General features: G+C 40.0%; 1 protein-coding gene across 1 annotated transcript in view; it reads right to left on the bottom strand.

The window, feature by feature from the left end:
- Window positions 1–14,533, bottom strand: part of arhgef12b (Rho guanine nucleotide exchange factor (GEF) 12b) — a 15,427-nt gene extending 894 nt beyond the window's left edge. Inside the window, exons 1-8 of the mRNA XM_034550449.1 lie at window positions 13,777–14,533; window positions 4,264–4,355; window positions 2,403–2,501; window positions 2,078–2,127; window positions 1,478–1,535; window positions 829–1,031; window positions 217–294; window positions 4–92 (exon numbers count right to left, since the gene is read on the bottom strand). Coding sequence (XP_034406340.1) covers window positions 4–92; window positions 217–294; window positions 829–1,031; window positions 1,478–1,535; window positions 2,078–2,127; window positions 2,403–2,501; window positions 4,264–4,355; window positions 13,777–13,808 — 701 coding nt within the window. The 5' untranslated portion in view covers window positions 13,809–14,533. The remainder of the gene's footprint in view (window positions 1–3; window positions 93–216; window positions 295–828; window positions 1,032–1,477; window positions 1,536–2,077; window positions 2,128–2,402; window positions 2,502–4,263; window positions 4,356–13,776) is intronic.
- Window positions 14,534–14,900: the final 367 nt, after the last annotated feature.

Below are 14,900 nucleotides of genomic sequence, written 5' to 3'. Positions count from 1 at the left end.
TGCTCCTGCAGCAGAGAAATGTGCTTCCTGGCCTCCTGCACCTCCTTCAGTAATTTGGGCCGAGGGTTTCTGCTGCACTCCTCCTCCTTTGTCTGATCCCAAATAAATCCCAAAGTGGAAGTCGACATCAGCCACACATGAAAAACAGATGTTTATAAAAGAAATGTACACTGTTTCTAAGGAAATGCACACAGTCTCATTGCATCATACACACACCTGTAGCTCCTGTTGCTCCTTAGTTAGCATCTTTTGCAGGATGTTGACCGTCTGGCTGTGAGCGGTTTTGTTCTCGTCCTAAAAGAGAAAATAAAAAAAGGACACGATGAGCAAAATACATTGTGACATCATCGTTTCTATAACTGTTTCTATAAATGTGATTAAAAGAAGCTTGAGGCCCAAACAGGGTAAAGAGAGAAGTGACACTAATCAGAAAATGATAGTGGAAAATAAAAAAGGGGAATGTGGACGTTCATAAAAGAATACAGTACATAATTTAGTACTTTCTAAACATCTTCAAATATAAGTGTTAAACTAAATTAGACAGAAATACTATTACTAAGACTATTATCTATTTCTCATTCAGTTCTAATACTTGAATTTTTAAAAAAATATTTACAGTTTTTTCAGATTTTATGAAACTTAAATCTATAGTTTGACACATTCAGTGTTACAAAGAGGAATAAAGTGCTGCAGTTTTTGTAAAAGATTGGCAGAAATGGACTGAAACGATTAAATTATGATACATTATGATAAATAATGACAGACTCAAAACAAGAAATGTATCTATTGATTTAGATATTTAATTGTTTCCTCGTTCGGCTTCCTTACCCCGTCAGGCGGAGAGGAGGCCGTGTGCTCCTGGAGGCTGCGTTGCTCCCCGCCGGGCAGTGCAGGTGAGCGGGGCGTTGAGAGAGCAGAGGGTGGGCGGACCTCTGCCCCTTCCTCCTTCTTTTCCTCCTCGCCCTCCTCCAGGGGGATGTGAGGAAGCCCCGGGGGCCTCCCCAGCACCGTCAGCGCTACATAGGAGCCCGCTGCCAGAGAGGAATCATGGGAAAGGAAAGAAGAGAGGAGAAGGAGAAAGAAAGATGCTGATACATGTATAAAAAAGGTATCCAACCACTGTGAAGATCTGATCAGCAAAATCATCTGAGAGAAAGAGAAACATTTCCCAACTTAAAAAGAAACCAAAAACCACAAAATAATGCATTATGTCATGAATTGCACGTATTGTCCGTGTCCGAGCCAGCTGTGCACACAAGTGAAGGGAATCCCCTGAACTCTGTCAAAATGAAATCTCATGTATTTGTTTCCATAAGGAGTGAAGGTCTTAATGTCTAAGACTCGTTGGATAGTCGTACGTTTGTCTGAGAACGTCACAGTCAGAAACATGTGGATTTCATGGCTCTAGTAACTCAATTAATGTCAGCAAGCAAAAGTGTAACAAACCTCTTTAGAAACTGAAGAAGTTCACACTTACATTTTATCAGCTTCACAACCTCTATGTGGTTTGAATGTGTGACCAAGGTCCCGTTAACCTTCAAACAAAAAACATTGGGAGGGAATTTAAACAGTTAGAATGTGTGTTATTGTCCCATGAAAAGATACAAAAAAAACCAACAATTAGTTCTCTCTCAATAAATAAAACACCTTAGTTATTTCCTAAAACAGCTGGCAGCTATATTTTTTTGCAATTTGACTCAAATAGGAGTAAATTGTACATTTGTTGGTGAGTATTTTCAGATGCAGTAGTAAGTATTTACAGCAGCAGAATGGTGTATTTAAGATCAACTTAAATAAATTACAGTGTGTAAGGAAGTAAGTAAGAAAGTATGTAAATTAATAAATGAGTAATTACATTAGAAGCACGTAAGAAAAAAAGAAAGTAAGAAGGAAAATTAATAAATAAGTAAGTGAGTAAGTAAGTAAGTAAGTAAGTGTGTAAATACGTAAGTAAGTAAGTAAGTAAATATGTAAGTAAGTAAGGGAGTAAATAAGTAAGTGAGTTAGGGAGTAAGTGTGTAAATATGTAAGTAAGTTAGTAAGGGAGTAGGTAAGTAAGTAAGTAGGTAAGTCTCACCTTAATGATCCTGTCTCCTGTCTGAACACCGGCTCGCATTGCAGCTCCATCTAAATTACAAAAGACAGAACAGAGTCAGAGATGTGTGTTTAAAACTGTGTTGTCGTCATGTGTAAGTTTGTACTCATCTTGCTATTTTCGTGAGGACCAATTTCAGTTTTGAAGTGCATTGTTAGACAGGTCCTAAGTTTAAGGTTAGACTGAGGCTTAAGTTAGGCTTTGAGCTCGGCCATGTATTATGGCCTCATAAGTGTGTGTGCATGTGTGTGTGTGTGTGTGTGTGTGTGTGTGTGTGTGCGTGTGCAAGAGTGAGAGAGAGCTTTACCTTCCTTTACCAGCTGCACAAACACTGGGTTGTCTCCACTTACAGTCAGCCCAAAGCCATTTTCATCTCTCTGGATTATCACACAGCGCTGCACAAGACCTGTCACACACACACACATTACATAATAATATACTATAAATGGTGTAGAAAGATACGCTAAAACAAATTGTGGATGTGACACAGATGACCTAACTTCATGGTTTGATGTTTTTCGTGGTCTTCGTCTTGTGGGAAACATTCTCCACACAGGAAGTGACAAAATCACGAGAGCGAAACAGAAAAGGATTTTAAAGAGAGCAAGAGATGTGCTTCCTGTGTATTTGAAATATTTTGCATAGTCATAATAAAACTTATTTAGCATAAAACCGATTTGTATAAGTTTCACATAGCTGTTGATATGAAGAATTTACATGAAAAAACATGTAAATAAAGATACTCAAATTGGCTAATATATCTAAACGATGCAAACATTCAACACGCAGTAAAACTGAGCAGAATAAATTAATTGTAATGATTGTATCGTTATTGTAATCTGGTCGCCAAAATAGTTTTTGGGAAATTTACTTAAAATAGTGCTTATAATAATAATATTTAAGTGAATAAATGGGGGAAAAAAGTGTCGTGCAGAGTTTTCTTGAAAACAAAGTGGAGGCCGAACCAACATTTTGAAAACCTTTCTAACGTTTCTATTTAGCAAACGTTTACTTCCAAGTTAGCCAGTTGTTCACTCTTCTTCTTCGCTGCCTCTATCGTCTCATCATTACCTCTGTTTGCACGTTAGCGCCACAACTGGCGAGCACTGGAAAAGCGTGAAGCATAACTCGGGACATCTCTAAAAAAAATTTTTTTTTAAAGACGTTGCTCCGCAGCTTATTTATATCTATTTAAACCACCATTTGTTCAGTTGTTTTGACTATTTGGGAAATCCCATGACCACATGCACATGCCAATAATACGCATTTGAATCTGCCGCATCCATTTGTAAATGCATTCGTATTCTTTCCCCCTGCAGAGACGTCTGCCAGGGAGAGAAACTTCCATTTAGGGACGTTTAGTGACTCGCTCTCTGCCTTTTCCTTTTCTTCCTCCCACTTGAAAGACCTATCTGAGCTGAGTGGATAATTGGTTCTCCTGAAGGAGCCTCTAGGGTGAAGAAAAGGGCAAGAAGGATTTATGTCGGCCATGAAGCTTTACAACTATAGTTTCTGCCTCCAGCTACACCGCCAGCTGCACCGGCACGGTGGTAAAGACGACGGTGGAAATTAATATTTTAAAGTTTTAAAGCAAATGCATGGCGATAAGATGAACCTTGAAAGCTTTATTCAAGTAAAAAATAGTGTCATTTATATCAAAGTTTACTCCATGAAACTCGAGGATAAATTTTTTGTTCATTATCAATACATATAGCAACTATTTCCTGATTAATCAATTAGCACTTTGTCTGCAAACAGAAATGGTGACAATATTCATTATTATTCATATTAAACAAAATAAAAAGGAACAAATCTTCACATTTGAGGAGTTGGAACTCGAAAAAAGTGCTGAATTATACTCGTTATTAAACAATTAATTCATGTAAACTCTTTCTCTCAACTCAGTGGTCTGAACACAGTTAAAACGTTTAATTTTGAATGCAAAGTGTCGTTGAGGAAGTTACGATAAGAAAGATATAAACTAATAAAAAATAAACTCCATCTATTTATTTGTAATTTCCTATTTTGGATTTAATATATGTTATACATGTCATATTTCAACTTCTGCTCTTTCGTATTTCTTAGATCAAAAATGTTGACGTGCATGTTTTTATTTGTACAGATATTAAAATGTTCCTTTTTGGAGAGTTATTGTTGAGTCTCTTTACCTGTCGGGTCAAACTCATGTTTGAGAGAGACGGAGGATTTCTCATTCTTGGGCTTCTTGTCTGTGGGCTCCTTGTTGAGGATGCTCGGGTTCCTGGAGAGACAAACGGCAAAGAGAACAAATACATTAATACCTTTAGAATTCAAAAGGGACCTAAAACAATTAAGATACAACTTTATCAAAATCCCAATTTCCTTTAGCATCACATGTATTAACAATAACAGGAGGTTTATCTTTAAAAAGGGTAAAAAAAGGAGAATTCATGTTTCTAATTTAATCAATATGAATATATTGATTAAAACTTCTCACCATCGACTACATTTTACAAGTTTACATTTGACACATGAAGGTATAAATTATTTTTCTTTAACCAACGCTCATTTCTAACTGAATTAACGGCATAATAAATGTACCTCAATGCAACCGACCTCCCTTAAGGTGAGCTGCGAGCTCCGTTATTTCTCAGATCAGGACGGTGGTTCACAATGCAGCGTTATCAGGGAAAAACAGGGAGTTTAGTATTTAGTTGTGCAGTGTTGATCGAGCAGGATGCACGGATCGGGTAGCAAGTGACACGTGATGTTGCTGTGTTGTGTTGTTGTTGTTGTTGTTGTTCTGTGATGGTGTGGTATAAGATCGGTGCATAGACTGATACCGCCGTCGGTATCAGAAACAACTTCAGAAAACATGTACTCAGATCTTTTCTCATGTGGACAACAGCCTCCTTTGCCACTCATACAGCATACCGTTAAAAATCCCACCCTCCAATAGAACCAGTGAAGTATTCTCCAATCATAACCACACTATCACAGAGGAAGGATGGAGTTTGTTGATGTCTAATTCTGAACTAACTGACCCCAACAGGCTCCATATGTACTCCCTCTTTCGTGTTATTATCCATAACCTTCGTGGGACCACTATATACAGTATTAATAGCAGAGGTTCCCCTGTTCTTGTCCCCCTCCCGACAGCTCCTCCTACTCGTTCCGCTAGAGGGGTTTTTGTTTGTGCTGCTGTTCCTCCCTTGGACAATGGGGGCCCCGGGCTTTTAACAATGGCTCCCACGTCAGAGCCAACTTACTATACTGTGGCTTTGTGGGACAGATTCCCGGAAACGGAGACTGGGGTTCTTGGCTCGGCTCCAGTTTCCCCGAGTGTGGGGAGAAGGCTGGGAAAAAGAAGAAAAAAGAAAAGGAGGAGGGGAGACGGGAAAGAAGAGGCGCGGCGGCGCAAGTGCCTTTGAGGAAGACAGAAGACTGAGAGAGCTGAGGAAACTTTAACTTAGCTCCCAGAGTGTGAGAACAATCCCGTCTGGACGAAAACCTCACGGAGCAGAGGAAAAGACAACTTCCATTCCTTCCTGGGACAAACATGCGCAAAGCCAACTCGAAAGTAGAAGCTGGTCGCACACAAGTGGTATTATGTGAATAGAAGAGTAACTTTCCGTGGTAACCTTAAGGTTGGAAGGCCCATTTAAGGGAGCCTCCTTGCTGCTGATAAGAAATGGCGAGACAAGGACAGATAGCATCCTGCTCAATGGTTGAGAGATACAAGTACATCCTGGTGGAGGCGAAAGGAGCGATTCAGCTTTCAGCTTCAGGCTGTGTCTGATGCCTGAATTGAATTGAATATTTAAAAAAGGCTTGTGCATGAAGCGGTTTGAGTCAAACTCCAGATGTTTTACTTCATTGGTTCTGGTCATGTGATCACTTTGACCTACTGAAAACACGGCTAATTGTTCTCATCCACAAGAACTGACGGTAGTAAGAATGACGATAGGAGGTGACCCCAAAATGAGAAAGTTTATGGGCGAGAGATGATTATAAAAACGAACGTTTACCACAACCATAACTTGAAGGAAAAGTATATATATATTGGTAAATATCCCAGAAATCAATTAATATTGAAATCACGTATAAAGCCCGGAAAAAACAACAACACACAGGACGGTAGGGTAAATAAAAGAAGTCGTTCCTGTGAGGACTGAAGTTTATTTTGAAGACTGTATGCATGTTTTCATAGTAAAACACACAAAAGTTAAGGAGTAACTTTTTTAGTCAGCTGGAAGTATTAGTTAACAGCAGACGTAGCATTTCCAAAAGTCTCATCTTACATTACATCACATTATAATGTTTTGATCTATTGTTAATGTCAAGGCTACACTCTGACATTAAGGACTGTGCCACATTATGGTCCCCTGGCCAGGATACGTGTCCGCTGGCTAATTTGTTCAGACTTTCTTTACTTTCTCACTGCACACACACAAAAAAACATCCAGCAATCTACTTGTGCCTCAAATGCCAAAAATACCAGACAATTCCTCTGGGATGATAACAGCGAAGCACTCGGCTCCAAAGGGCTGGAGACCAGAGGAAGCCCAGAGGAAGAAACTCCACATTCACAGTAGAGCTCATTGGTTGATATACATGAAAAATAGACAGTGTAATTCAAAAAGGATTAATGCCTCAATAATAAATAAATGATGATTCCGCTTTCTACCATAAAAAACATTCAAAAAATGAATATCATATCTGCTCTACGGTCTTTAGCTGATCTTATGAATGCGATTCTTCTCTCTGATTGGCTGGCTGAATGACTAAATGAATGCAACACTATGCTCTCCAGTTGTTCAGGTACAGACCTTTAAAGTGTGGGTGCTACACACATTGAGCTTGTGTATCAATACAATAAATAGGACAAATAACCTGCTGAGAATGACGCAAAATTAATTTCATAAAGAGGACTTCACAATTTTAACCACATTCACATGTATTGATCACTTTTCCCTTAACTTAATGCTATATATTCTATATCTCTCTTGCAGTAAACAAACCCAAAGAGATTAAAGGTCAACAATTTCACAAACATCCACATATAATATAAAGCTTGTGGACTGAGCAGCTTAATAAAGTCGGCGGCAAATCATTGAAGATAATTTCCGCACGCATGAAAACTTAAATCCTGACGCGGGCAGACTGATATGGCACAACAGATTGTAATATGAGCTTTAATTTCCTATATTTTCCCAAACCAGATGACAGTCAGCCATTTTTTCGTGGGCTGATTTAATGATGTAATGTAAATACTGTATGCTCATTCATTCATTATCCAGCAGTGTACAGATAACATAAAAGCTGTATTTGTCCCGAGGGAAACTGGTGAGGAAAAGCCTGACAACAAACCCTTCAGACACAATTAAAAGCCTTATTCATCAATTAACAGCCTCACTGGTATGAATTGTTACAGACTCACTGCTCAACATATGTTCTTTGACCTGTTGGCTCTTTGGTCCTCTGCCATGATAAAGCTGTGTTTGTCTTTCATGATGAATATGCATTTTGTTCCTTTGTATGGAGGGTGCACTTTTACTTTGCAACGTTTAGGTGGCGGCGAAGAAGCAACACAAACGTAAAGCATCAAACTTGTGAGGATTTACACTCTCCATGAGCAATAAAACAATGTGAAAATTATGGAACAAAATGCACTTCAATTACTATTTGAAGTAAGCTACACAGACAACCGAGACTGTGAGTGTTTTATTGTATAAGCGGTCTGGTTTGTACTGCCGTCGTCCTGCACTGATGTGTCCGTCCGATGGGCCTGACAGACATTGTTCAACAATGATGTCACCACTTCCCGTCAGACCGTGGGGGCAGAGTGGCGGGTTGTGTGGGGGAGGGAGGTCGGCGGGAGTGAAAACACACGGATCAGCGAAACTGTCGGACAAAGAGCCAAAGAGCCAGTTCCACAGCCTCCTGGAATTCAGCTTGATCACACACCCTCAATCTAAGCATCGCCATGACACTCAAGCAAGTCTATGCTTCATGTGTTAAACCTGCATTCTCTCTACTGACCACCAGGGGGCAACTCCTCTGGTTGTATAGAAGTCTATGCTTCATGTCTTAAAGCTGCATTCTCTCTACTGACCACCTGGGGGCAACTCCTCTGGTTGTATAGAAGGTCAGGTCAGGTATGGGGGCATGCGCCAAGGCAGCGCCTTGCACTTATTGTAAGTCGCTTTGGATAAAAGCGTCAGCTAAATGACATGTAATGTAATGTAATGTAATGTGCCACATGCCCGTAGTGCCGCAGCTGGCGCTCTCGTATAATGCAGGTAACATACCTCATCCGAGTCTCCCGGAGTAACCGCTCATTGGATACATAATCCGACCAGCGATACCCAAGGATCCTTCGGAGAGACATGGTACCAAAGGAGTTCAGTCTTCGCCTCAGGTCACTGGTTGTATAGAAGGCTATGCTTCATGTCTTAAAGCTGCATTCTCTCTACTGACCACCAGGGGGCAACTCCTCTGGTTGTATAGAAGTCTATGCTTCATGTCTTAAAGCTGCATTCTCTCTACTGACCACCTGGGGGGAACTCCTCTGGTTGTATAGAAGGTTAGGTCAGGTATGGGGGCATGCGCCAAGGCAGCGCGTTGCTGCGTCCACCTTCCGACGGTACTCCCGGGGTCTCCGTATGGCCATCCTCCAGGCGGACACTCGTCCCAACCCCATCCCACCGAAGTAACGATCAACCTGACAAAGCCACGAGGCACATGGGCGACCCCTAGGTCCCCTCCACCCAACAGGGTCTCTCAAAGAGAGAATCCTGTGGGCCGGGTCAGCCTCAGGGAATCGTGCCATATGCCCGTAGTGCCGCAGCTGGCGCTCTCGTATAATGCAGGTAACATACCTCATCCGAGTCTCCCGGAGTAACCGCTCATTGGATACATAATCCGACCAGCGATACCCAAGGATCCTTCGGAGAGACATGGTACCAAAGGAGTTCAGTCTTCGCCTCAGGTCACTGGTTGTATAGAAGGCTATGCTTCATGTCTTAAAGCTGCATTCTCCCTACTGACCACCAGGGGGCAACTCCTCTGGTTGTATAGAAGTCTATGAGAAAATGACTCTACTTCTCTCTTGATTTATACCCGGAGTAAACATTGTAAAGATGAGTTTATGGAGGTCTCAATCTCTGGCTTCAAGTCTTCTTCAATACAGCATGATGTTCATTTAGTAATTTATGGTCCATTTAGAATCAAACAGACCATAAAGCATTTTAGGGGTGGGGCTAGGTGATTGACAGGTCTCTCTACCAGAGATGTATAGGGCGTCTCTATTTCGCTCCTCCTCAGTCCAATTATGGTCACTTCCTGTTCACTGGTTGCGGGAAAAAGCTTGAGGCTTCAAAACATCAGTCTACAAAACCGACGAGTCACGTCACGACGACGACGTCCACTTTTTATTTACAGTCGATGTGAAAGATCTATATATTTTAGATCCAGCAAATACGTTGGTGAGTACAACAAACTGATAGTTTTCCTTGAAAGGCCTAAAAGCCAACGGCCTCTACTAAACCTCCGGGGAACTGTGCTTTAAGGTACTTGTGCTCGTAAAGATGGACAGCAGAGAGGGGTTGTTTTAGTCCAATCTCTGGAGAACAGGTCCCATGCTGGGGGGGGGGGTCGTCACATTCAGACAGTAAAATATCACAAATGTTAGGAGAAACCGAGCGGGCTCCTCACACTGAATTCTTCTCACTGAGAAACCCTTGAACAACGTTCAGGAAATGACCTCACCCCTGCTGGAAGTTGGCACAAATGTTGCCGGGCAACTAAACCATTTTTTTTTTTTTTTGGAGTACAGGCTTCAGCTGTAGAGTAGTGCTAGTGAGTACTTAAGTCTACTTAAGTACATGTTTGAGGTTCTTCTACATGAATAATCCTTTATATATATATTGGAGTTACTTTACAGTAGGTTTGGGCACTTTTATTATTTTTTTTAATTGTATTGTTATAAATACAAATAATAATTTATTCTGAATGTGAAGTTTTCAACCAGTACTACTGCAAGAAAAGCTTTCTAAACCAGAAAGTCCACCCAGATCCCAATAGTTCAGGTTTATGTTAAATAACTGTTTCATTAACAAAAAAATAAAACTGTTAAGTGCCGGTGCCACAACAAGTTTAAATCCTGAAGAGATTTTGAAATTTAATGTATGTTGTTATGAAACTGTTACTTAATAGAACATTTGTTCTAAGTTTTACAAAGAACAGTTAGTCAAGCAGAAGATGTTGACAGACGATGTTATGCCTTTTGCAGCATGTCTTAAATGACTCATAGAAAGGGTGATGTAATGTAATGGTAATATTTTATTGACATACAGAGCGGAGTGATTAGGTGTATGTATATCACAGGGGGGCGTGTACAGTCCGCAATCCGCACTTGGCGTTGTACGAACCCAGTCAGTCACAGTCTCAGTGTTATGCTATTGTTGAACTAATAAAGTTAGCCGAAGATACAACGGTCTCCTAACCTTATTCTACACATAACACTACATGGTCATTGACATATTCAACACTACTTAACAGTTCAATGTTTGATTACAGCAGTTTATTGGTGTGCCGACATACAACAAAAAGTATTTATGTATCTGCTGCTCTTTAATGACATTTAAATAAATAAAATGCTTTTAAAGTCTTACACAGTGCAATGACCCAAGTGTCCACATAAAATGCTATGGTGTTGTGTCTGTAAATAAATAAAGTTAAACAGGCATACAACAGCCAAAAAGCCCAACCTAACCTTTCTTTTCACGGACTGAGGGCCCATTTAAGGGATTGCAATTCAAATATAAATGTAAGATGTAAATCTGTCGCGTATTAAGACGAAACAAGTGCTGGTTTCTGTGCCAAAGCGATAACTTCACTGAAATGTAGTCGACAACTAATATTTAAGTATTTGAGCTGCAGGTAGCTACAGGTATTTGGTTAAACAAATTGGGATATCTTCTTCAACAAGTACTTTAACTTTATTACTTTATTTTGCTAATACTTTTGTACTTTCAGTGGAATTTTGAATGTCAGACTTTTGTTTGTAACAAAGTGTTTTTTACAGAAAAGTTTTTTGTTACTTCAGTACTTGAGTAAAAGTAGCAGATATGAATACTTCTTCCACCACTTCAGTAACGCGTGTGGTTTAAGAGCAAAGCTGCATGAAGCCGAGTGGTTTCAGAAGGGAAGCCTCTCAGAGACAATGTCCTCAAAAGCCAATATGAAACCAGTATGAAACCAGTATGAAACCAGTATGAAACCGATTCACATTCAAGTAAAACTATTTTAGTGAAATGTGTGTCAGTGAGACAGCAGCACTTCAGACACAATGTGTTACATGTCGAGTACAGTGAACACATCACAGTAAGCTAAATTGGTTTAAGTCTACGGGGTCGTCAATACAAAGTTACATATGATGTGATCAATATTTACCATGATTGTCTGCAGCACACGGTACACGGTGGTGGAAGAAGTTCTCCGATCTTTAACTTAAAAAGTAAAAGTAGCAACACCACGATGTAGAAGTACTCTGTTAAAAGTCTTTCATTCAAACGCTGGATCAAGTAAAAGCAATTATATCAAAATATGCTTAAAGTACCAAAACTAAAAGTACTTATTAGGCACAATAGGTTATTCAAAAATAATATTTATTAGAATTATTGATGCATTAATGTAAATGTGACTTCTTTATACACTGATAGATTAATGCATCTTATCTTAATATATAATAAAATACATCACAGTGTATTGCTGGTTATATTTTATATAATTAAACTGAAAGTTATCACATAAATGATGTGGAGTGAATAATTACCTCAAAATTGTACTGAAGTGCAGTACTTTAGTGTGAATGTTCTGTGATAATTCAACAGTATAATGGATCTACTTTTGCTAAATACTTTTGGGACAAATTCACAGTCAAAATTAATGTTTATAAGCAAAGCGAACAAAATTATCTGCGGATGTTTGACAAATAAAGCGTAATATTGCAGAGCCCTAAAAAATAAAAAGTAGTCACACCTAATTTTATTTTTGTTAAATGCTTTTTTCTTCTGAATTAATAAACAACAAAAAACAGCTTATGTCACATGTCATAATAAACCCAGCGCAAATCTAACATGAGATGAACAACACATCCATTTTAAGGTAGACTTTCCCTTTAAGTCTGTGTGTGTGTGTGTCTGTGTGTCTGTGTGTGTGTGTGTGTGTGTGTGTGTGTGTGTGTGTGTGTGTGTGTGTGTGTGTGTGTGTGTGTGTGTGTGTGTCTGTGTGTCATGCTTTCCACCTCCACCGTCTGATTTAACTCTATATGGTCTTTATGTGGAATTTGTGATGGAAACATTTCAGGAGCAAAAAGAGGCCCCGGTCTTGTGAAGAAGCAGACGAGCGGCTCGGCGCTCTCTGCAAGGCTGAAGGTCAAGAAATCAAATTACTTTGTTTGACTTTCCAAAGGCAGTCATGGGTTGCCTTTGTTTTGGCATTTCCTCAGAGGAAACTCCTGATACGGAGTGTAAAAATACACAAGTGACTTATGAGAAGGGGAATCTTTAAAAAAAGCTCAGTCAAGCATTAACGCTTTCGAAAAAACCACCTCACAAGATTCTTATCCCAACAAACTCTGGAGACTCGAATGTTACTTTTCCTTTACGCCAGCCTGTGATCAATAACGGGGAAAGTCATATGATCGCGTAAACAATTTGTAATTTAATGTGACTTTTATCTTTAAGTGCAGTCTTGCAGACTCGTGGATTGAAAATCACAGATAAGATCATGTGACTGAAGCATAGTGTTATCAAAGAGCCCTAATAGGGTCCCCTGAGGGACTCTTTCACTAAATACTAAAGGAACCGTTTACACAGAGATCTTTCGATCAGTCTGCCTTCAGTCAAGCCAGACAACAAGGAAAATGCACTTGTACTGGAGGTGATGAGAAGAAAATTGTGCAGGAACGCCCAATATTAGGTCACCTTTCAGGGGCCACAATCTAAGAATGAGTCACTAGAGGAAAATTCCCCCTGCTGGCCGGAAAGGGGAACTCCGAGAAAACCGAGCCCGGTTCCGCTTTGTAGTGCATGAACTCCGCTGAGAAATCTGTCAATATTAACTTCCACTTAGTTTCCTCTGATAATACCTGAGAGTTAGAAGATAAATTATGAGCTCACGCGAGTTAGTAAAGGCTTGTATCCAGTTCGGCGTACATCCGGTATATCAAGCATCTTTCAAATGTACTTAAACTCAACTTTATGTGTGTTCCCCACCGATCCCCAGAGGCCATCCTGTCCCACAACACTGCGACGTGAAGAGGGCGTGCTGAATAAAACAATTAAAATAAACTAATACTTTGCAGAAAGTGTGTGTGTGTGTGTGTGTGTGTGTGTGTGTGTGGGGGGGGGGGGGGGGGGGGGGGGGGGTTCCATCATTTAAATGCCGAATTTACCAAAATGTCCAGCTAAACAGTAAAATGTCGTATATTACCTTCTGGTAGTTATGCATGTTACGCAACAATTAAGATAACCTTAAATTGAGAGTTTTTAAAGTGGAGTTTGGCGTGATGTGTTTCCATTCATTAACCTGTTCAGAAAAAACAAACATGTAAGCTCGATAACTCGTGGGGGGGGGAAATGTGCTGCATTCGAATAACAACGAAGAGTGTAAGTGAAAAGGTGCATTTCGCCTACCTGTCAGTGAGTGTTGACTGTGTGCCACTCATTGGGGCTTCCCTTGAGAGTTTTCCGACGACTTCACCCAAATAACATTTTCACCATAACGTCCGAGTCTTATTAATTTAAAACGGCTCCTTTATTTCGTGTCGGAACATTTCCAGAAAAAATAAAACGTCGACGAGTCGCTATTTCCAGCAGAAAGAAAGAAAAGTCCCGTTATTCCAATCGGAGTGTCGAATGAAACGCCCCAGAGTAAATCAAAAGAAAAAAGTTTTGCAAATATATATATCTATATAAATAGATATAGATATTTATTGCCCAGAAGCCACAAAGTTGCAAGAAAGAAAGAAAAGTGCTACTTTTTTCTTTCCGGTTGGGGTGTGAATGTGTTTCATCAGACAGCCGCTGTCTGTATCCGCAGAGACATCTGGAAACCCGTCCGCTGCTGCTCACAACTTTCCCAAAAACTTTCTCAGAGTACCTCCAAATCCAAGGAGAGTATCTTTCTATTCTCCTGAGGAAATGCGTCCATGGTGACAGTCCAGGCTGTAATCCATATTGCCCCGGGAGAGGGGGGGGGGAATTACGTCAAACTTCGGCTGCTAAATCCAAAATGAACGTCCGGAGTGTGTGAAGCATCATCCTCCTCCAGGTATGCTCACTTTAATCCTCACTTCATGTGAATGACTGTCGTCTTTCTTTCTTTCTTTTTTTTTGCTCCAAAGTGATGATGCAAAATGGGAAAAAAAAGGAAATGCTTTGTCCCCCTCTTCCTTCCTCCCTCCCCAAAAGAGTCAAAAAGAGGCGAAAAAACAACCTTCCATCCCGTTGCGTTCAGGAGCTCCTCGTACTTCGCTAAACTGTCGCATTTAAAAAGCATTGCTGTGGTTTTATTAGGGCTTTTACTCGCATATAAACAGCGGTGGAAGTACACTGTTGAAGTACTTGTATATGATTTTGCTTTTTACTCCATTTATAATTAGTAGTTACTTTTCAGACTAAAATAAAAAAAAAATTTCCAATCTTTTTGGGTTGTAACCTTTTTTTGAGCTTGTTACATGAAGCTTCTAGGGACACAATTTATATAAAATGAAAAATGCACCCTTACACAGCTTAATAATATAGAAACATCACCCAGC

Source organism: Cyclopterus lumpus, chromosome 14 (assembly GCF_009769545.1).
Source record: "Cyclopterus lumpus isolate fCycLum1 chromosome 14, fCycLum1.pri, whole genome shotgun sequence".
Taxonomy (NCBI): domain Eukaryota; kingdom Metazoa; phylum Chordata; class Actinopteri; order Perciformes; family Cyclopteridae; genus Cyclopterus; species Cyclopterus lumpus.
Note: the sequence above shows the minus strand (reverse complement) of the source record. Positions and strands in the feature narration are given on the sequence as shown.